Source organism: Thermobia domestica, chromosome 4, assembly GCF_964235325.1.
Source record: "Thermobia domestica chromosome 4, izTheDome1.hap1.1, whole genome shotgun sequence".
Lineage (NCBI taxonomy): Eukaryota > Metazoa > Arthropoda > Insecta > Zygentoma > Lepismatidae > Thermobia > Thermobia domestica.
The window spans coordinates 2,367,961-2,386,630 of record NC_137457.1 but is presented as its reverse complement, the minus strand read 5'-3'; the positions used below and the strand labels follow the sequence as shown (position 1 = coordinate 2,386,630).

General features: G+C 34.2%; 1 protein-coding gene across 1 annotated transcript in view; it reads right to left on the bottom strand.

Moving 5' to 3' along the window:
- Nucleotides 1–18,670, bottom strand: part of Oatp58Dc (Organic anion transporting polypeptide 58Dc) — a 107,245-nt gene that overhangs the window by 29,350 nt on the left and 59,225 nt on the right. Inside the window, exons 10-11 of the mRNA XM_081754994.1 lie at nt 15,313–15,590; nt 12,117–12,220 (exon numbers count right to left, since the gene is read on the bottom strand). Coding sequence (XP_081611120.1) covers nt 12,117–12,220; nt 15,313–15,590 — 382 coding nt within the window. The remainder of the gene's footprint in view (nt 1–12,116; nt 12,221–15,312; nt 15,591–18,670) is intronic.

The following is an 18,670-nucleotide window of genomic DNA, read 5'->3' as shown; positions in this document are numbered from 1 at the left end:
AAAGAACATTAATAGGTTTCAACAAAACTGCTAAAAGTAGATATTAATAATGAAGGTGCTAAAATGCAGAAAATAATAATAGTTAAGCCCTTAAAAGCAGAAAATCATTCGTTACTATTATCTATATAAAAATTTTCGTAGTATGTTCCAAGCCTAACAAACTAATCTGATTTTCACGAAGCTTTGCACCCCTTGTAAATAATGCCGACTGCAGTGAAGAAATGTTGCCAACTAATTAAACAAAAAATGTTATATGCAATTTTGTGCTAAGAAATGAATAAACAAACTGAAGGGGGAAAACAATGAACTTAAAAATAAAATGGCATGGGCTTGTGATAAGAGAATCAGGAACCATTTTCTCTCGTTTGCAGTGGCGTACGCACTGCTCTCCTGAATCTTTGAACTACTATGTAAACGCATACACGCATCAGGAGGAAGAAGGGCAGAACGTTGAATTTCTTCTACCAGTCTAAATTACAACTAAAACTTACTATCCCCACTCCTAATGTTTCCTCTAGCTGAGAATCTACTTAAAATGTTAGGATTCAGACCCACTATTACATGGTGACTTAGTGTTCCTACTAGCAGATCTATGGTTGGATGGATGGATTAAAGTTTATCGTCCCCTTCAACAACAAGGTTGTATAAGATTTGGACCTACAGCCGAACGAGTAATCCGAACTACATGAACTTCCTCCGGAAATCGAACGCGGGTCTCCCGTCCGACGACGAGTACGCGGATCATATATCCACAAAGGAGTTAATTATCAGATCTAGAAACATGTGCAGTTATACTCACGACTTCTATTCAAAATTAAGCTCTTGGGGGGACGCGGTGGCTCCGTGGTAGAGCATTCACCTCTGGCACATGGGGTTCCTGGTTCGATCCCAGTGAACCTTGTGGTAGACAAACACCGTGTGCGTGGGTTTCCTCTGGTCCTTCAGTTTCCTCCCACTTTCTTCATTCCAACATTTCATTCATGTTTTCATCATCATCGTCTCCTTTAGACTAGCCTGCATAATCCTGGGACGTAAAACTCGAAAAATTTAATTTAATTTCATTTCAAAATTAAGCTCCTTGTACGTTTCCATTATAGGCGAGCGAGTGTTTGGAACAAGCAATTGCTCATTCTGCAAGAACTTGAAAACTATTACTGAGTTTACTTATTTATTGAATAGAGAATTTATTATTTTATTTCCTTTGTTATATGTCATAAAATACCTATAAAATATATTTTGAATCCTCGTGACTTACCCTTTCATTTGATATCTAACAGAAAAGTTACGCCATAAACTAATATCAGTCATGAGAGTATGAAGACTCAATCGACATCTTATTCAACAAATTCCAAGAAACTTTTTAGATTCTACATAGGAATAAAGACACATTATTTAACATGCACATAGTACCTTCTGTTAATTTCACTGCAGCCAGAAAAAAATAAGACTCAAAAGTTATGAACATTCCTATCCAACACTATAAAAATTCTTAAATGTTGAAGATTCCTTTGTGCATTATTTCATTTCTGGCACCGAATACTCGGTTTTTGCATCTTTTAAATGGTCATTTGTTCTGATCGCATCTTAAAAAGACTACCGGTATATACAAATTATAACTGAAAAAATTAGTCTTATATTACTTCGTAATGAATCAGTAAAACAGATTTTATCCTCTTTAACTTCTCTCTATCCCCCTCACTCTCTCTCTCTCTCTCTCTTTTTAATTGACTATTTCCTCATCTCTAATGAAAGGTCAAACAAAGATCTGAAATATTATAAGGAACTTATTATCTTCAATAAGAACAGCGAGTTCACTTGATTTCTCTTTTTCATTTTCTTAGCCCATTTTCATGAAATGAAAACTGTTTGACAACCATTCTTTGTGAAAAGCTGAAAAATAACTATGAGTTAACAACATTGAAAATGAGACTAATAACAGCTTATTCTTCCATGAGCAAATAGTACATAACAAATGCAATGTATTATGATAATTAATATATTGTTAAGGCACAGTAAGAACATTTAGGTTTCGACTCAAAGTACGTATCTATATGGGATCAAAATCTTGAACCAAAATCTAATTTGTAAGGGAAAACTGTTGCAACAAATGACAAAACACATGAAGTGAGCGCCACAATTTAAAGATGTCGCCCAAGGAAGCCAGCAGGTTACCTGCTGCTCGAAGTTATTCTGTTAAACATAAACAACGCAAACCCGTAAGTGCAGAAGAAAAGCAAATACTTTATCAAACGATATCAACGTTGTTCAATTCACTTGAAGAAAATTAAGACCTATAATAGCTAATTTTCATGTTCTCATAGAATATTTATTTACTTACTTTGTAGTACTGAATTTAGTATTTGTACATTCGCATGCTATGCAATGTAAGAAAGCACATCAATAAATTGAACTTAAGGGGGAAAAGTACAATCTGCTTTTCATGAATATGTATAATGATTTAGGTAATAGATGAAAAAGTAATAATCTCCCATAATGATAAATATGCTTGCTGTTACATACCAGCGCCATCTCTTGATCGTTCAGTTGATAATTTGACATAACTCATTGTAATTTCATCTATAATTACAGTTTGGAGAAAAATAGCAATGTGCAGTTGTTCTTAAAGGAGGGGGGGATTATATAGTATTGGGAATTTTGCCCTATATCACGGCCATGGTGTGGGAGTGAGACGAATAATGCACATCGCAGTAGCAAAAATACAGGCACGTGCTGCAGCAGAAATATTGCGGGAAACAGACGAAACAATTTCCTCTTCACCAATCAGCAAATAGTCGTGCGCGCAGTGATACAACATCAAGTTACGCGGTTTGTTTTTGAAAGGTGCAAAGGACTGTGAAAAACGCTTTAGTGCATCATAAAATCATCATTCAAACTAATTTTATATTAGGAATTAATTTGTTTGGCTAGGGACAGAAATTTTTATACATGAAAGTAATGATTTATTTTCTGCTTTTAAGGGCTTAATTATTATTATTTTCTGTTTTTAAGCGCTTAATTATTATTATTTTCTGCTTTTAAGTGCTTAATTATTATTATTTTCTGCTTTTAAGCGCTTAATTATTATTATCTTCTACTCTGTAGCGCTTTTGCTGAAGTTGGCTAATATTAATTTTTTAAAGATTTTATTTTCTGGATTTAGTGCGTTTTTGAAGTCGGTTATTTTTCTTTTAAGTTTGATTAGATTTTCCACTTCCCCCAGTAGTGCATTAAATTTTGATATCTAAACTAAAAGTAGGCAATAACTTTCTCTAAAAGTGGCTAAACCTAAGAAACAGTTGTCAAATATATCGGTGTACGCATTGCGGAATCATACCTGAATACAAGCACGATATTAACATTATCATCTGTTGATGAGTTTCATGGTCTCACTCCAAAGACTATAATCAGATAATGGTAAAATTATTTGGAATCTGTAAGAAATTATATTAATTTAAACTAAAAAGGAATAATCATAATCGGTATACCTATTTTGAAGTTATGCATGAACATGCACACATTGAAGTCAGTTAATTACCATATTAGGACTATCAGCTGGTGAAGAGCTTCATAGTCTAGTTCTAAAAATTATTGTTAGATAATTTATGATGTTTACATGAGACCACAAAGAAAAGTTACTGTTTCATACAAAAAGGGGAAATCTGTATATCTATGTCGAAGTTAGGCGAGATCATGCGCATACTTATGATATGAACACAGTCAGCTATTGAAGAATTTCATGTTCTTCCTCTGAAGGCTACAGTTAGATCATTACAAAGTTTACATGGAACTAGAAGGAAAGGATGTTCTTTCAACCCATAAAAGAACTATCAAAATCTGTGTCCTTTGTGAAAGTTATGAATGTTCATAATATATATATATATATATATATATATATATATATATATATATATGAATACTGTAAGGCTTTGTGGAGTTACATGATCTAGCTCCGAAGACTATTTTTAAATATTTATGAAGTTTTTGTGGGACTAAAAGAAAAGAATACTCTTTCATACAAAAAATGATCACTGCAACCGGTTCACCTATGGCGAAGTTATGCGTGAACATAGACACAACATATATAAAGGGATCGATTTTAGAACCTCTTTTTTCATTAATATCGGTACACATATAATATGGAGTAAAGTGTAGTCTATAGCCTTTTCAGGTAGCATGTATCTTCTGTTATTATATTCTATCCAGGTTAGAACCATCAACATCCATATTCAAAACATATGTACAGTCTTGCTCCAAAAAATCTTGACTACCTAAATTGCTTTCAAAGAGCATATTCCAGCAGCTATGCTTAGAAAATCGTACAGCTAGTTTATTTTGGCTGTTGATTAACAATTCAATAGACCAAAGAAAATCTTCTTTCCGGTTAAGTTTCGCAAGTGGCTAACCAAAATTACAAATTTTATGGGGAATATGATACAATTATACGAGATTTTAGCACGAGACAAGCGAAAAGGATAATAAAGAAAATCACTGTATGGTGACTAATTACGGAAAGAAATGAACTTTAATGTTGGATTATATGGAGGCGCGTAGTGAGATCACTTTAGGTAAAATGGCAACAAAGCATAATGTTTCAGTATTTCAAACTCACAGTGTTAGAGTTACTAGAGTTAATAGTATGTTATTCAATAGGGGAGAGAAAATTGTCAATTAATTCTGGCAATATTAGATAATGTCCCACAACGTATCCTTTCAGACTCGGTGGTATCCTATTTTAGGGAGTGGGCATAAATCTGTAAACTCTAAGGAAGAAATATGTGAATTTATTTGGTAATATGACTGTATAAGTAATCAAAGTAGCGCTGTCAGCTAATTGGTTGACGCCATACGCCAATTCAGGTGACGCGAACTATAGTGCATTGACTACTTTCTAAAATTTCGTTCGCTTAAAAAACATATGCTGGAAGAAAGAATTGTTATTTGACCTACTAAATAGGAATTTCAAAAGTTAAACAAAATTCAATATACAAATGGTAAATACTATCTGTATGGACGTGCTCATCTTTACCAAACCTAGAAACTAATCCACATAAGTATTTTTTTGGAAAACGCTTCCTCCAATGAAGCTGTCATGCAATGGTCTCCACTTGATCTTGTGTAAAGAATTACAAAATGTGAACTATTCTAGGATTGCCAGACTCCTTACAATGTACCTGGAACCAGTATGGCGTAATTGTTGGTGCCTGGGGACATATCTCCCATTGTGCGCCACGTGGGTTGCTAGTATAATTTCAGTACTACTTTAATCATTGTATATTGAAACCTCACACAACTTCTTATGGGGCCTAATCACTGCGAAATTAAAATGCCGCTAATTTTACAGTAATTATGTGATATCTTCAAATAGGTAAAAGGTAATCGAAATGTTATAACAAAATACTTTGGTTTGAGTAATATTTACCTGTACCTAGGGCAGAAAGTACTCATACATATGCACTATACTTAGTAGAATGTTCATTTCATATTAACAAAAGAAGAATGTTTTTAATATATGTAAGTGATTATTATGGGATAGTTGTTGCTATGGACATGTTTTATGGTTACCTAGTCAGTGAGTTTGTGTACTTAACAGTTTTAAGAAAAGGATATTATAAGTTATATCAAATAATAAACCAGTTTAACACCGTTTATAGACGTTGTCATTTTTATTAAAAAGGTGAGATTAATGGTATTTAAATATCGAAGCTAATATTTTCATGTCAAAGAAATACTACCACTTCGAATTTTTACCTCAGCAAACGAACCAGGTTTACGACTATCTTTTTGATAAGTCGTTATAAAAATTTTGGTTTACCTCACCCGGGACTTTGTAAATTCAATTCCCGAAGAAGAGTAAGGTTGAATTTACTTTTATATTACAGTTAATGAATACGAACTTAACCATATTGCGAAGTGGTAAAGTAATCATAAGAAAAATGGACAACGAAACAATGCAGCAGGAATCAAATACTAGTGACAAAGGTGAAACTAGTGTAACACCAGGATTGACATCGGAGGATCGAATCTTGTTAGCTTTACAGCGACAATTAATGCAGATGTCTACCGAGATAAAGCAGACCATAGAGCAGAAGTCTGACGAAGCTAACAAACAAAATGAAGAATTAAGTAGACGAATGGAACAGAAGTTTGACGAAGCTAACAAGACCATGGAACAGAAGTTTGACGAAGCTAACAAGACCATGGAACAGAAGTTTGACGAAGCTAACAAGACCATGGAACAGAAGTTCAACGAATCTAACCAGACCATGGAACAGAAGTTTAACGAATCTAACAAGACCATGGAACAGAAGATAGAACTGAGGTTTGACGAAGCTAACAAGCAATATGAAGAATTAAGTAGACGGATAGAACAGAAATCAGATGAAACGAAACAGACAATTGTCCAGGTGGTGAATGACATATCCTCACAGTTCGAGGAAAAGTTAAAAAGGATATCCGATCATTGTCAAGAAAAGCACAATCACCAAAACCAAGAAATTAGTGCTGTAAAAAAAGATTTAGAAGTAATAGAATCTTCCATTAAACAGCAAAAGATCCAGGTCAGCAACAATTCTAATAACATACGTGTAAATACACAGTTGTTAGCTACTATTCAGGAAGAGATTAGAACGTTACAGGCTAAAGACAACATTTGCCGTAATAACTTGGGTAGTGATCGCTTTGAGTTTCCCCACTCACCAGAGATGAACTCGCCTTCGCCGGGGTCTGATGAGGATATTATACTAGAAGAAAGTTGTCCGAAGAGTACTGATGAGCGAAACGTAGATGGTGCGACGACACAGCGCGTCATGAATAGGAACTATCACTCAACAAGAACAAGGAATGAGAAAAAGAAGGTAAAATTAAGTGTTAAGATGAGTGAAATTCGAGCTATGAGCAAATTCAGTGGTAAGTGTAATGAGAATGCTACTTCTTTCTTAGAGAAATTCCAAGACGAATGCAATATAATGTGTATAGATCAATCACAATATATGAAATTAATACCCCATGTATTACTCCCACCTTGTTCCTTATGGTTTAAAGCAATACGTGATCACATTAGTACATATGAGGAATTCAAAGCGGCATTGATCGCAAATTATGAAAATGACTTTTTGCTGGCAAATAGAGATGCCACCCTTAGAAATCAACACTTCAATCCTCGATTGCATAAATCTGTTGTAGAGTTTGTTGTAAATGTCTACAACGAATTAAAGGTTGTTAATCCATTACAATCGGAATCGAGAATAATAGCATCGATTCGAAATTTGCTTCCATTTAAATTGCAACAGATCTTATTTTCCACACAGTGTATGAGTTTCAGCCATTTATTGATGCTTGTCCAATGCTACGAAACTCAATATCATGCCATGAATCCACAATCAGGAATGGGTAAAAATAAGAATAATTCAGATCATTTGGTGCCTGTTCGGAATTTAAATATCCGAAGTGTGAATAATACGGAACATAACCTAAGCCGAGTATACTCTAGCAATCAAAATGAGCAAAATAAACAAGGTTATGTAGGGAATCCGCCTAACCTAATTAATCGTAGCAATTCATATGTAAGACCATATAGTCAAAATAGGTTTAAAAATCGACGTAATGTATGGCGAAATTCCAGAAATACAGCGAAATACGTGGATAGACGTAATTGGAGATCAAGAGATGGGACTTCATACCAAAATCAGAATCACGATGAAAGACATGTACAACATAATGTAGAACCTAATCATGATTGCGCAGTACAGTGTACTTTATTAGAATCGTATGCAAGTACGAATGTAACCTGATTAACGTTAATGAAATTAGGTTAAAACCATATCAGTTATAGATTCTTGTAAATTTTTATTTTTAAGTTTATGTGTTAATATCAATAATGAAAACGATTCTTAAAAATACTTGAAGTGCTTAAATAGAGTTTTAGGTAGACTGGAAAATTAATTTTCAAATGATTTTTTATTCTTTCTTGTTCATGTGAAGAATCATAATTCGATTTATAATTAATTAAAAGCAAAGATTATTTATATTAGATTGATTTGTGTTGAAAACTTAATTGTCAAAGATTATGTTAAGAAGAAGATCTATTCTATAAAATCAATTATTCAACGACTACCTTGAATGAGATTCTTCTTTATTATAACATCTTAGTGCTACGATGTATACCTTTAAATGCAACATCTAACTTATTTATTATATAATGCGCTCTGACTCTTTATAACCCACGTTTGTCCTTTACATTTTTGAAATCGCACCCTGCGACGATTAATTAAATGAGCGACGATATTTTTAATAAGGAGATATATTAATAATATAGTGGATAATAATGAAATAAATATAATTAATGTAATTAAAGATAAATATTGATGAAATGAAAGATTTGTTTAATGTATATGTGAAATGTAATGAATAGATATACAAGGTGCGATCAAAATATGATGGACATATGTAATGTATGAACATTAATGTAAACGGACCAGTGGTTCTTGAAGATAAAAGCCAAGCCTACTCATGACTTTTATATTCAGTCCCTTTGTCGAGCGACATTTTTATATAACAAAATACTTTGGTTTGAGTAATATTTACCTGTACCTAGGGCAGAAAGTACTCATACATATGCACTATACTTAGTAGAATGTTCATTTCATATTAACAAAAGAAGAATGTTTTTAATATATGTAAGTGATTATTATGGGATAGTTGTTGCTATGGACATGTTTTATGGTTACCTAGTCAGTGAGTTTGTGTACTTAACAGTTTTAAGAAAAGGATATTATAAGTTATATCAAATAATAAACCAGTTTAACACCGTTTATAGACGTTGTCATTTTTATTAAAAAGGTGAGATTAATGGTATTTAAATATCGAAGCTAATATTTTCATGTCAAAGAAATACTACCACTTCGAATTTTTACCTCAGCAAACGAACCAGGTTTACGACTATCTTTTTGATAAGTCGTTATAATGTGAAACAAGAAAGCCCTAGACAACATTACTTTGCATGAGGTACCGTTATCACAAGCCACTAGTAGCTTTTAGAAACGCGGAAATAAATACCGATTTTCTAAATGGCTGGAAATCGAAAGCAGAAAGTGAGTCGTGATAATAGTATCTCATATAAAATAATATTGTCTAGGGCGCTCTTGTTCCACATTACGATTATCTCTTAGCTATTTGAAGATATCACATAATTACTGTAAAATTAGTGGTATTTTAATTTCGCCGTGATGCGTCTTAAGGATAAATCTTCTGAAATCATCATTGGAATATTCATTCATGTGTTGAAAAATGATGGTTATTCAATAAGCAGTGGAGGCCTACAATATCTTCATTATCAAAAATCAAGTAGGATTTATATAAGTAAATATAAAAGCTACCGTAAAGGGGGGTACTTTGACATGTTTTGGAAAGTTTATTGAACATAACTTTTGTATTTATTTTCGATATTATATTGCATGTGTGCAATTACACCAAATGGACCTTTGGCTACAAACCCCTATTAATAACGTTTCCTTACACGAAGTCTTACACCCAAAAATTCTGACTTAAATTAGTGACTATGTAGCCCCACGATTTGGGGCTAGTTTGACACGTTACTTCTTTTCATTTTAGGTCGAATTTGAATGGCTTTTGGGGCTTGTTTAACACTTGATTTTATTTTTTTTAAAAAAAACATTTTTTGTTAATGGATGATAAAGGCTAGATTTTGGGGTAGGTTTTTTTTTTTTTTTTACTTTTATTTACCCTTTCTACATTTGAGAACACTTTTAACAAATTCTGAAACTAAAACTTGGCTATCAAACAAAGTGAAACAATAGAAAAATAATAAAAAATTGAAATCGAAACTACAAAATGTTTTGTAATAAGAACTGGTACAGTAATGAGTTCTATTACATATCTTGAAAATTTTTGCATTCATAGAACGGATCTCTGGATCCGTTGTTACATATCCCGCAGACCCACAACTTGCATGGCGCACAACAAATCCAATCTTTTCCTCTTGCACTTCAAGTTCTGGAAGTTCTTCAGATTCGAGTTGATTGTTGTTCTTGTTGCTTTTCAAAGTAACTAGTGCTCCAGGTGCTACGTTCACTTTCTTTTCTCTTCTCTGGCGGATTCTCTCTTGGTTGAAACCTCGTTATTCCTTCAGAAATTCCAAAAGGCTTTCATCCAAGATCCTTTCAGATGTACCACTGTCACCGCCAGGAAGATTCTTGAGCACAGCCTGCTTATTGAAGGGATAAGGCCCAGTTGTTCTAAAAGCACTTTGGAGATTGCTTGGAACTTTAGCAGCCAAAGCATGCATGAGTCTTTTCAATATAACTTGAACTTGCTCCTTAGGTATCATTCCCTTCTGACGCGATTTCTTCCTCCATTTTTCCAAGATCTGTCTCCAGTGTTTTTTGAAGGGGGCAAATACTCCGACATCTAAAGGTTGCAGAAGAAGCGTTGAGTTAGGCGGCAGACAAGTGAAATAGATTCCTTCTTTCACTGCAGCTTTTACATTTGGGGAGAAATGAGATCCCAAGTTGTCTCCTATTACAACAACCTTTCCTTTTCCATCTCGGTGTGCTTGAATGTGAGTTAACAATATCTTGAAGAACATGGTGTCAAAGTATCCCCGAAAATGTCAAAGTTTCCTCCAAAGTTTAAGTAGCCCCCCTCTACGGTACGGACCACCCTACTAAACCTTTTCTTTCCAATTCCTTAAAGTAAATCATGTTGTCCTGCAATTATTAGTGAAACATTTTCTTGTGAAATACGAACAAAATTATAAGGCGTTTTCGGAAAACTCATTCCCAAAATTAAACTACTTTTTGTAAATTCTTCCATAAGAAATAACTTATGCCATATGTTAGGCTTATTAGTGAAATATTTGTTTATATACTATAAATAATAACAAAATCGCATGAGTCGTTTTGGAGAAAATAATTCGAAAAAAGAATAAACTAGCCCTTCTTGATTTTTCCATAGAAATGATTTATACCACATGATGGGCTTGTTTCTGGAATGTTGATTTATGATATATAAACCAGATCATTACAGCCGCTTTTTGGAAAATATCGCAATTTTTTATTTTTACTCTTAAGTGAATTACTCTTAAGTGATTTTTACTCTTAAGTGAATTACTCTTAAGTGATTTTTACTCTTAAGTGAATTACTCTTAAGTGATTTTTACTCTTAAGTGAATTACTCTTAAGTGATTTTTACTCTTAAGTGAATTACTCTTAAGTGATTTTTACTCTTAAGTGAATTACTCTTAAGTGATTTTTACTCTTAAGTGAATTACTCTTAGTTTTCGGGATTAAGAGCAAATTTTTTTTAAACAACTAAAGAATCGCATAAAAATCGTAAAGTTTAAAATTTGGTTGAGAGATGTTGAACGGTACAACCTTTGGGTGAATGTATATAAGGACATACACACGGACAGATGTCGATAAATCACTTTTTTGGTAAATATGGACCATGAAAACGTGTAAATCCGATAAAATTTCGAATTCGATTTTTTCACGATCACCAACCTTTCTTCTTTCGTCGCTCGAAAGTAAAAGACATTTCAACCGAAATTCGAAGAAAATAACAGAATTAGAATGATGAGGCTTAGAACTCTCAACAGCAATACAATTGTTCCAATTAGCAACAATGCGATTGCTTTCAGAGGCAATTGACAAAGCATTTATACGAAATGGAGAGTCAAGTGTTCAATCAGGGTTAAAATTCTACATGACGTATAAATGTTGAAGAAAATTAATCAAGCATATTACATCTTCTCAGCAAGTGGCATTCCATGATACAAATATTGTCCTCTACGATTTGGTACCCCTAAAGAACTTTATGTGTGCAAAAAATGTATTAAGAGAAAGACGAAAACATTTTTTCACAGAAAATATTAAATTGCAGGATCCATAATGGTAAGCTTTATCTGCTTATGTTTAATCCGGTTTCCACGTTAAGTACCTTAAAAAAAAGGACGTGGATCAAAGCAGAAAGCCCTGTAGATCATAAGCTCAAATTCTCTCTATCTAAGTATTAAAATTTTTTATCTTTCAGCTGCTATTCTGTTGCGACTAGCTTCTCATATACAGTAGCTAAAATAAAAAATAAAAAATTGTACTCACCAAACATTGCTCCAAATACAATTGGTGACGGAATAAATGCTAACAAACTGAGTAAAGTTAAATTAAGACCCATCGAGACTGGTTTATCCTTCTCGTCCACACACCTAGAAAAGAAAAAAACAATGTTTATTGTACTTACTTAATATGTGAGGAATGACAACTTCTATCATACTGATGCTGTTCTCCGATTTAATTCTTTATAGCTAACAATTTCATAGATCTACAACACATGGTCGAGAAATGCAGAAACTAAATATTGTAAGGATCCCCATCTTTAAGGTGGATCACCACCCGTAAGTCATTACATATTTTAGCTCATTCCCTTAACTACTGCACAATGAAATGTTACATATTATAAATATTGTACTAGAAGATAAAGTTATATTTCAGCTACAACACAAGATACTGATTCATTTGGTTGTGTCTTCTGATATCGAAAAAGGGAGCAAATAAAAGAAAATATTTTATTCGTTTTACAATGAGCACACAAGATGGCACTTGCTGTTAGATCTTACTAGAAGTGCTCAATTCTATGAAATGTTCATTTGTATGTGTGAAGCATTTTAAAGTAACGATCTTATTACGAAATACATATATTGCTTGACCGTTTTTCGTGTTATATTTCACATTTTATTTAAATATTAATTTACATTTAAGAAAATAAATTTTGAGAAGAAACTTGCGCAGAACGCCACAACGCGTTGTTGCCAAATTTGTACGTTTAATTCCTGGATTCTAGCGTTGCAGTTCGAGAAGCGGAACTTAGCTGTAAATTGCGGTAAGGGTCGAAAACTAATTTCTCCAGTAAGTATCCAAGCAGAATTCCATGATTACTTCTTTTATTATCTGGCTCCAGTAAGCATTCGACACTACCTGGCAACGTAGCACTCTTCAAGCAGCGTTTAGCATAGCACCGAGAACACCTAGTGATCCACCAACACGTGCTATTATTTACAAGCATCAGTACAGCAGACGATACACATAAAACCAGGGGGATACGAAGACAGCAAGACAGGAACCGAAGAGGAACGAGTCACCCAGAAATGGTCTATAAAAATGGACCCGAATAGTACAGGAGTATCAATTGACCACTGATCACTTAACCTATACCTGCTCCTTAGGTAGTCCTGGACAATGGAATACTACCCTGATTAAAATCTTGGAGGCTGCCATGAGCTAAGGAGATAGCCAAAAAGTACCATATCCTGAAGTCGCTGCGAGATACCCTGGAGACTGCTATGAGCTAGAGGGTTCCCGTATAAAACTTTTCCTTCCTTCACCTCACTGGTCATAAAGAAGATTTTAAGACATTCACATTGTGGATACAAATACTATTTTGTAGTATTTTTTTTATAAAATAAATTAGGTGAAGGGCTACAATCTCGAACTGTTATCGTCCTTACCACATAAACAATATACATTAGGAGGATCATATTTACGCATAGCTCACAGGGATTCGGTGGTAAATTTCGAAGAGCGGCAAAAATCGAGTTTGAAGTATGGTATACCTTTCAAAACAAGGGTCTCTAGTTCCAAATTTCGGAAAGATCTAGACATTAATCTTATTGTGAATTTTTATTTTTGCATATCTTGCTCAAGGGGGAAGGAATTCATACAACCCCGAAATCCTCTTTGCGTACGCCATTGCCTCCAATTAAAGATTTAAACTTTAAATGACAAATTTTAGGAGGTAATTCCTCACCATTTCAAAATAAGGAGAAAGCCTCTACGAACCTGTGGGAAAAGTTCGTAGTTTCAGGGCTACGACAGTCCGAAAGTGTAACAAAATATATTTCATTACGCATTCCTTAGAACACATGAGGTATTCTGGAGCTGGTAGTCCATAAACTTCGGACGTAAAATGCGTTCGAAGTATGCAGAATGGAAGTCTTCATACGACTAAAAAGGAATGCGTTTGCTGAAAGTCGATATTGTAACTAGAGGCTAGATGGGAGTCTTTTTCTGAAAATTGTTAGCAGTTGCCTAACAACACAGGAGATAAAAAAAAAAAAATAAACGATTCTGACTGACGATTTTTGTGGTTCCTTTTAGCCACCCCAGACAGATCTACAGCTGATCTTATGGATAATTGATATAAAACGTCCCGCGATGCATGTTGTGGGTAGTAATCGGAAATATACACATGATATTGCTAGTCTGTATCATTAACCGGATCAGGCATGACCAAAACCGTTTCTTAGAGTGTCATGAAAGAGAACAAGGATACGTCTGGGAGCAAATTTGTCAATCTTTTCTACTCTATGAAGTACGAATATATTAGATTACCATAGGAAGCGCGAAAACAAATTTAAACGGCATTAGAAGTGTCACTGTTCATCTCAGCGATCCCGAAAACAATGGATTTGACACTAGTATCAGTCACTTTCGATCATTATATATATATATATATATATATATATATATATATATATATATATATATATATATATATATATATATAGATATAGATATAGATATATAGATAGATAGATAGATAGATAAATAGATATAGATAGATATATCACCGTCCCCTAAGTTGTACCGTCAAAGTGAAATGATAAAAAAAATATCCTAGATCCTAACCTCGTCTATCTTGAAAATTTGATTGAGATCGGTCGAGTGGTTCAAGAGTTAGTAAGTCTCACACATAGTCACTTTCATTTTTATACGTATAGATTTAAAATCACAATATAATTTCCATGATTGAATACATGAAGTCTAATGATAAAATCATGCTTTTTGTTTGAAAAAGTGCATTTTGCCATTCAAAAGCAGAGGATTTTTTTTAAAAGTGAAAGGAATGAAATGAAATGAAATATTTGTTTGCGTTCCATGGTTATCTCGGCTAGGCTAAAGGAGATGGTGATTATGAGAAATGAATGAATTGGTGGAATGAAGAAAGTGGAAGGAAAAGAGAGTACCTCGAGGAAACCCACTCACACGGTGGTTGTCCACCACAAAGGTCACTTGGCGGGAGCTGGGATTGAACCGGGGACCCCATACACCAGAGATGAACGCTCTACCATTGAGCCACCGCGGCCCCTTTAAAGTGAAAGGATTAAACATCATATTATACCGATAATAATTATACAGTATATTGTCATACGAAAATAATATATGAGATGTGACGTCAGCTGATGGACTGTCAAAGTTACTTCAATATGTCTTAACTAAACACTAAAGAAAGAAACCTTACCTGACAGAGACGAGGAAATTACTGGCTCGTCCTGAGGCGCCAAGAAATTTCAAGAGACACACAATAGATAAGAAGATGAAGAATTTTGACGAGCAGTCGACTGGGCAAGGACCAGGTTTTGCTGTGCCTCCAATATTTAAATATTTCTCGTCCTCAGCATCGTTTTCTTCTTTAGAATAATTCATCGTCGAGTGGAAACTATCAGATTTCATGAGTTGTGTATTAGATGATATATTTGGTGAAGAAAATGCGGGTATACACAGACAATTCTTATATAGCTGAAAAAGAAATGTAACATTTAACCTGTTAACCAATACTAAAAACAACTACCCTAACACTAACTAGAACTAAAAAACTAGCAGATGTAACACAACCTTAATTGAACAGTCAATAGTCACAACAATAGGAAATAGTAGGCTAGCAAAGTGGTTACCAACTGGTATGTCGCACAGTCCCATTGGGTGAGTCGCTAAATTTAAAAATCATGAAACATGTAATAATTTAGCGAATCGGAGGAAGACAATAGTAAGCACTATTTCTGGTGACATTGAGTTATTAGATGGAACGAGTTGGGATCGGACCACAGAATAGCATGTAGGTAGTTTAATTTTGGAAATGTACTTGCAGATGGCAGGGGAATCTCGTTTTGTATAGGTAATTGCATTCTATTGCATAGGAATGTTGAACTTTCTTTTTTTTTTCAGTTTATACGAAAGTTACAAAATATGTCACACCCTTGTCCTCATAACGAGTCCCTCAAGCGTTTAAAATCAATTTTGACACAGACTGTACCAATCAAAACCTTTAGTAGCAACAGCACTGCTCAGTACTACATAGACTCAATATTCTACAGAAACTTAGGCTTACACTATTATAATTTATATTGGTAAACAAATATCATGGGCGTTCCATAACGTTTGTTACCAATTTTAAAAAGTTTGAATGACTGTGTTAGTTAACTGATAGCTTTCGAACTACTATGTTAGCAACTGATAATGTTCAAATCACTGTGTTATCCAAATGATAACGTTGGAACCACTGTGTTGACCGACTGATAACGTTAGAATCATTGTGTTAGTTAACTGGTAACGTTAAAACCACATTGTTAACCAATTGTGTTAGCCAACTGGTAACGTTGAAATCACTGTGTTAGCCAACTGATAACATTAAAAACACTGTGTTAGTCAACTGATAACGTTCGAACCACTGTGTTAGCCAACTGATAACGTTCACCTTACATTGTAACTTTCCGCTTTGCCGAATGTTTGATAACCAACTCAATTGCGAACGTAATTCCTACCAAAGAAGTAAAATTGCAATTGACAGCGATGTTAAAACTGTTGAATAAATGACGGTAAATTGTTGACTGGCCAACGAATTTTTAAACAAATTCCCAACCAATTATCTACTAAGGCCCAACCAAGATTGCTGCTAGGATAATATCAAAAACTTAGGTCAAATGCATTCATTTTTTGAAAAAGGGGCGCAAATATAAAATGGTCAAAAATTAGTAGGTGTTAATCTATCTACGAATATTAATTATTTTACTATAACAATGCACATATCCTTCATCAAGGTACGTATGTTGTAATAACCAAGCTCCGAGAAACGTAGTGCAAATACTAAATATATGTTGTAATACACTGATGCATATATACAGGGTGTTAATGAAATAGATCGAGAAATTGTAAGAGACATTTCATCACATCAAAATAAGAAAAAATTTAGCATCGTTCCAAGCTGGAACAACGGGATGAGTGAAAGTTTCTAATATGTGCACAAATCTCATAGAACTTCTTATTTCACGGAAGATGCACATACCAAGAAGAGTACCATCACGCCCCCACAGTTAATAAAGCACATGACTACAATTTGTGAATTGCAACACCAGGATTGTCTGCACCTGCTGCGCACTAATGCCAGTTATAGTTGTTCTCGAACCGATCCATATGGGATACGGCATCTTCTGACAGGAATACGCATGCAAACCAAGTGATATGTTGCTATTCCGCCTGTAAGAATGTGTCACTAATTTTGGAGCGCACGTTAAATATGAAATGATAAGGAGCATTATACAGGGTGTTTCAAAACAACACCGACAACGCTTGGGAGGTGATTCCTCACACCAAGATAAGACAAAAAGTATAGACCACCCTGAGTGCACAAATGCTTCCTTTCTGAGTTATAGGCTGCCGAAAACATGAAAAAATGAAATTTAGAGGTCCATAGCTCCAAAACAATGAGACCTACCGTAGTTGAGTCAAGAGTTTACTAATATATGCGCTATGCAAATATTCAAGTTTCAGAATTCGGCGATATCTCCGCAACACTTTTTATAGAAGTAGTTGGTGAGTACTTCAAATTATATTCCCGTAGCCAAACTTCCTCTATAAAAATTGCTGGGTGAATATCTTAGGATTCTGAAACATTGATTTTTGGATAGGGCACAGATTATTGCTACGTAAAGTCTTGACTCAACTACGGTAGGTTCCATAGTTTTGGAGCTATGGACTTTTAAGTTCATTTCTTCGTGTTTCTGATGGGCCATAACTCGGAAAGAAAGCATTTGTGTACCCAGGTTGATCTATACTTTTTGTCTTATCTTGGTGTCAGGAATAACATCTCAAACGTTATTGGTGTTGTTTGAAACACCCTGTATAATTGACAGCAATCAAGTAAATTAATTAATGCAAAAGTAGGTTATAACAGTAGGACATCTCAGGTTACGCTTTGATAGAGGAATCTTTCTTCAGGACTGCAGACCTAGCTACTAGGCTACATTGTACACCACCCAAAGATACAATAATAGCTCTAGTTTCCGTAAAGTCCTTAGCAACGAACGACTTAAACGTTTGGAGAAAAACCTTAAGAGAAAAGATTAAATGAGTAGATCCGCAGTTTGTGTTCATAATGAAGATAAAATTGTCAGAATTACCATTTTGCTTTATGAATACAATCTCCGCGAACTCAATATCTGGTTGGAGTTCTCAAGAGTTTCCACGTTATAACTAGCTATTAAATAAGTAGCAGCATCAAGTGTTAATAATGAAACCGAAAGTAATATAAATTTCTACCATCTCTGGTTTTAGTACGTAAATTAGAATAGAGATGCAATATACTCTGGAAACGTTCAATTGTCTACAGGAAACGTCTTATCGCTATTCATTACTGTGTCTCTCTAGACTATAGCAGTGGTCGCCAAACTTACGAAACTTCTGACCTACCGTACAGTTTTTAAATCGTACTGTGAGCTACCAATCAAAAGAACTACAATTTTTTTTAAAAAAAAATCTTACATTTGCTTATTGGCTATAATCTTAAATTTCTAGTAAATATGAAATCGACCTATCCAAGTTAG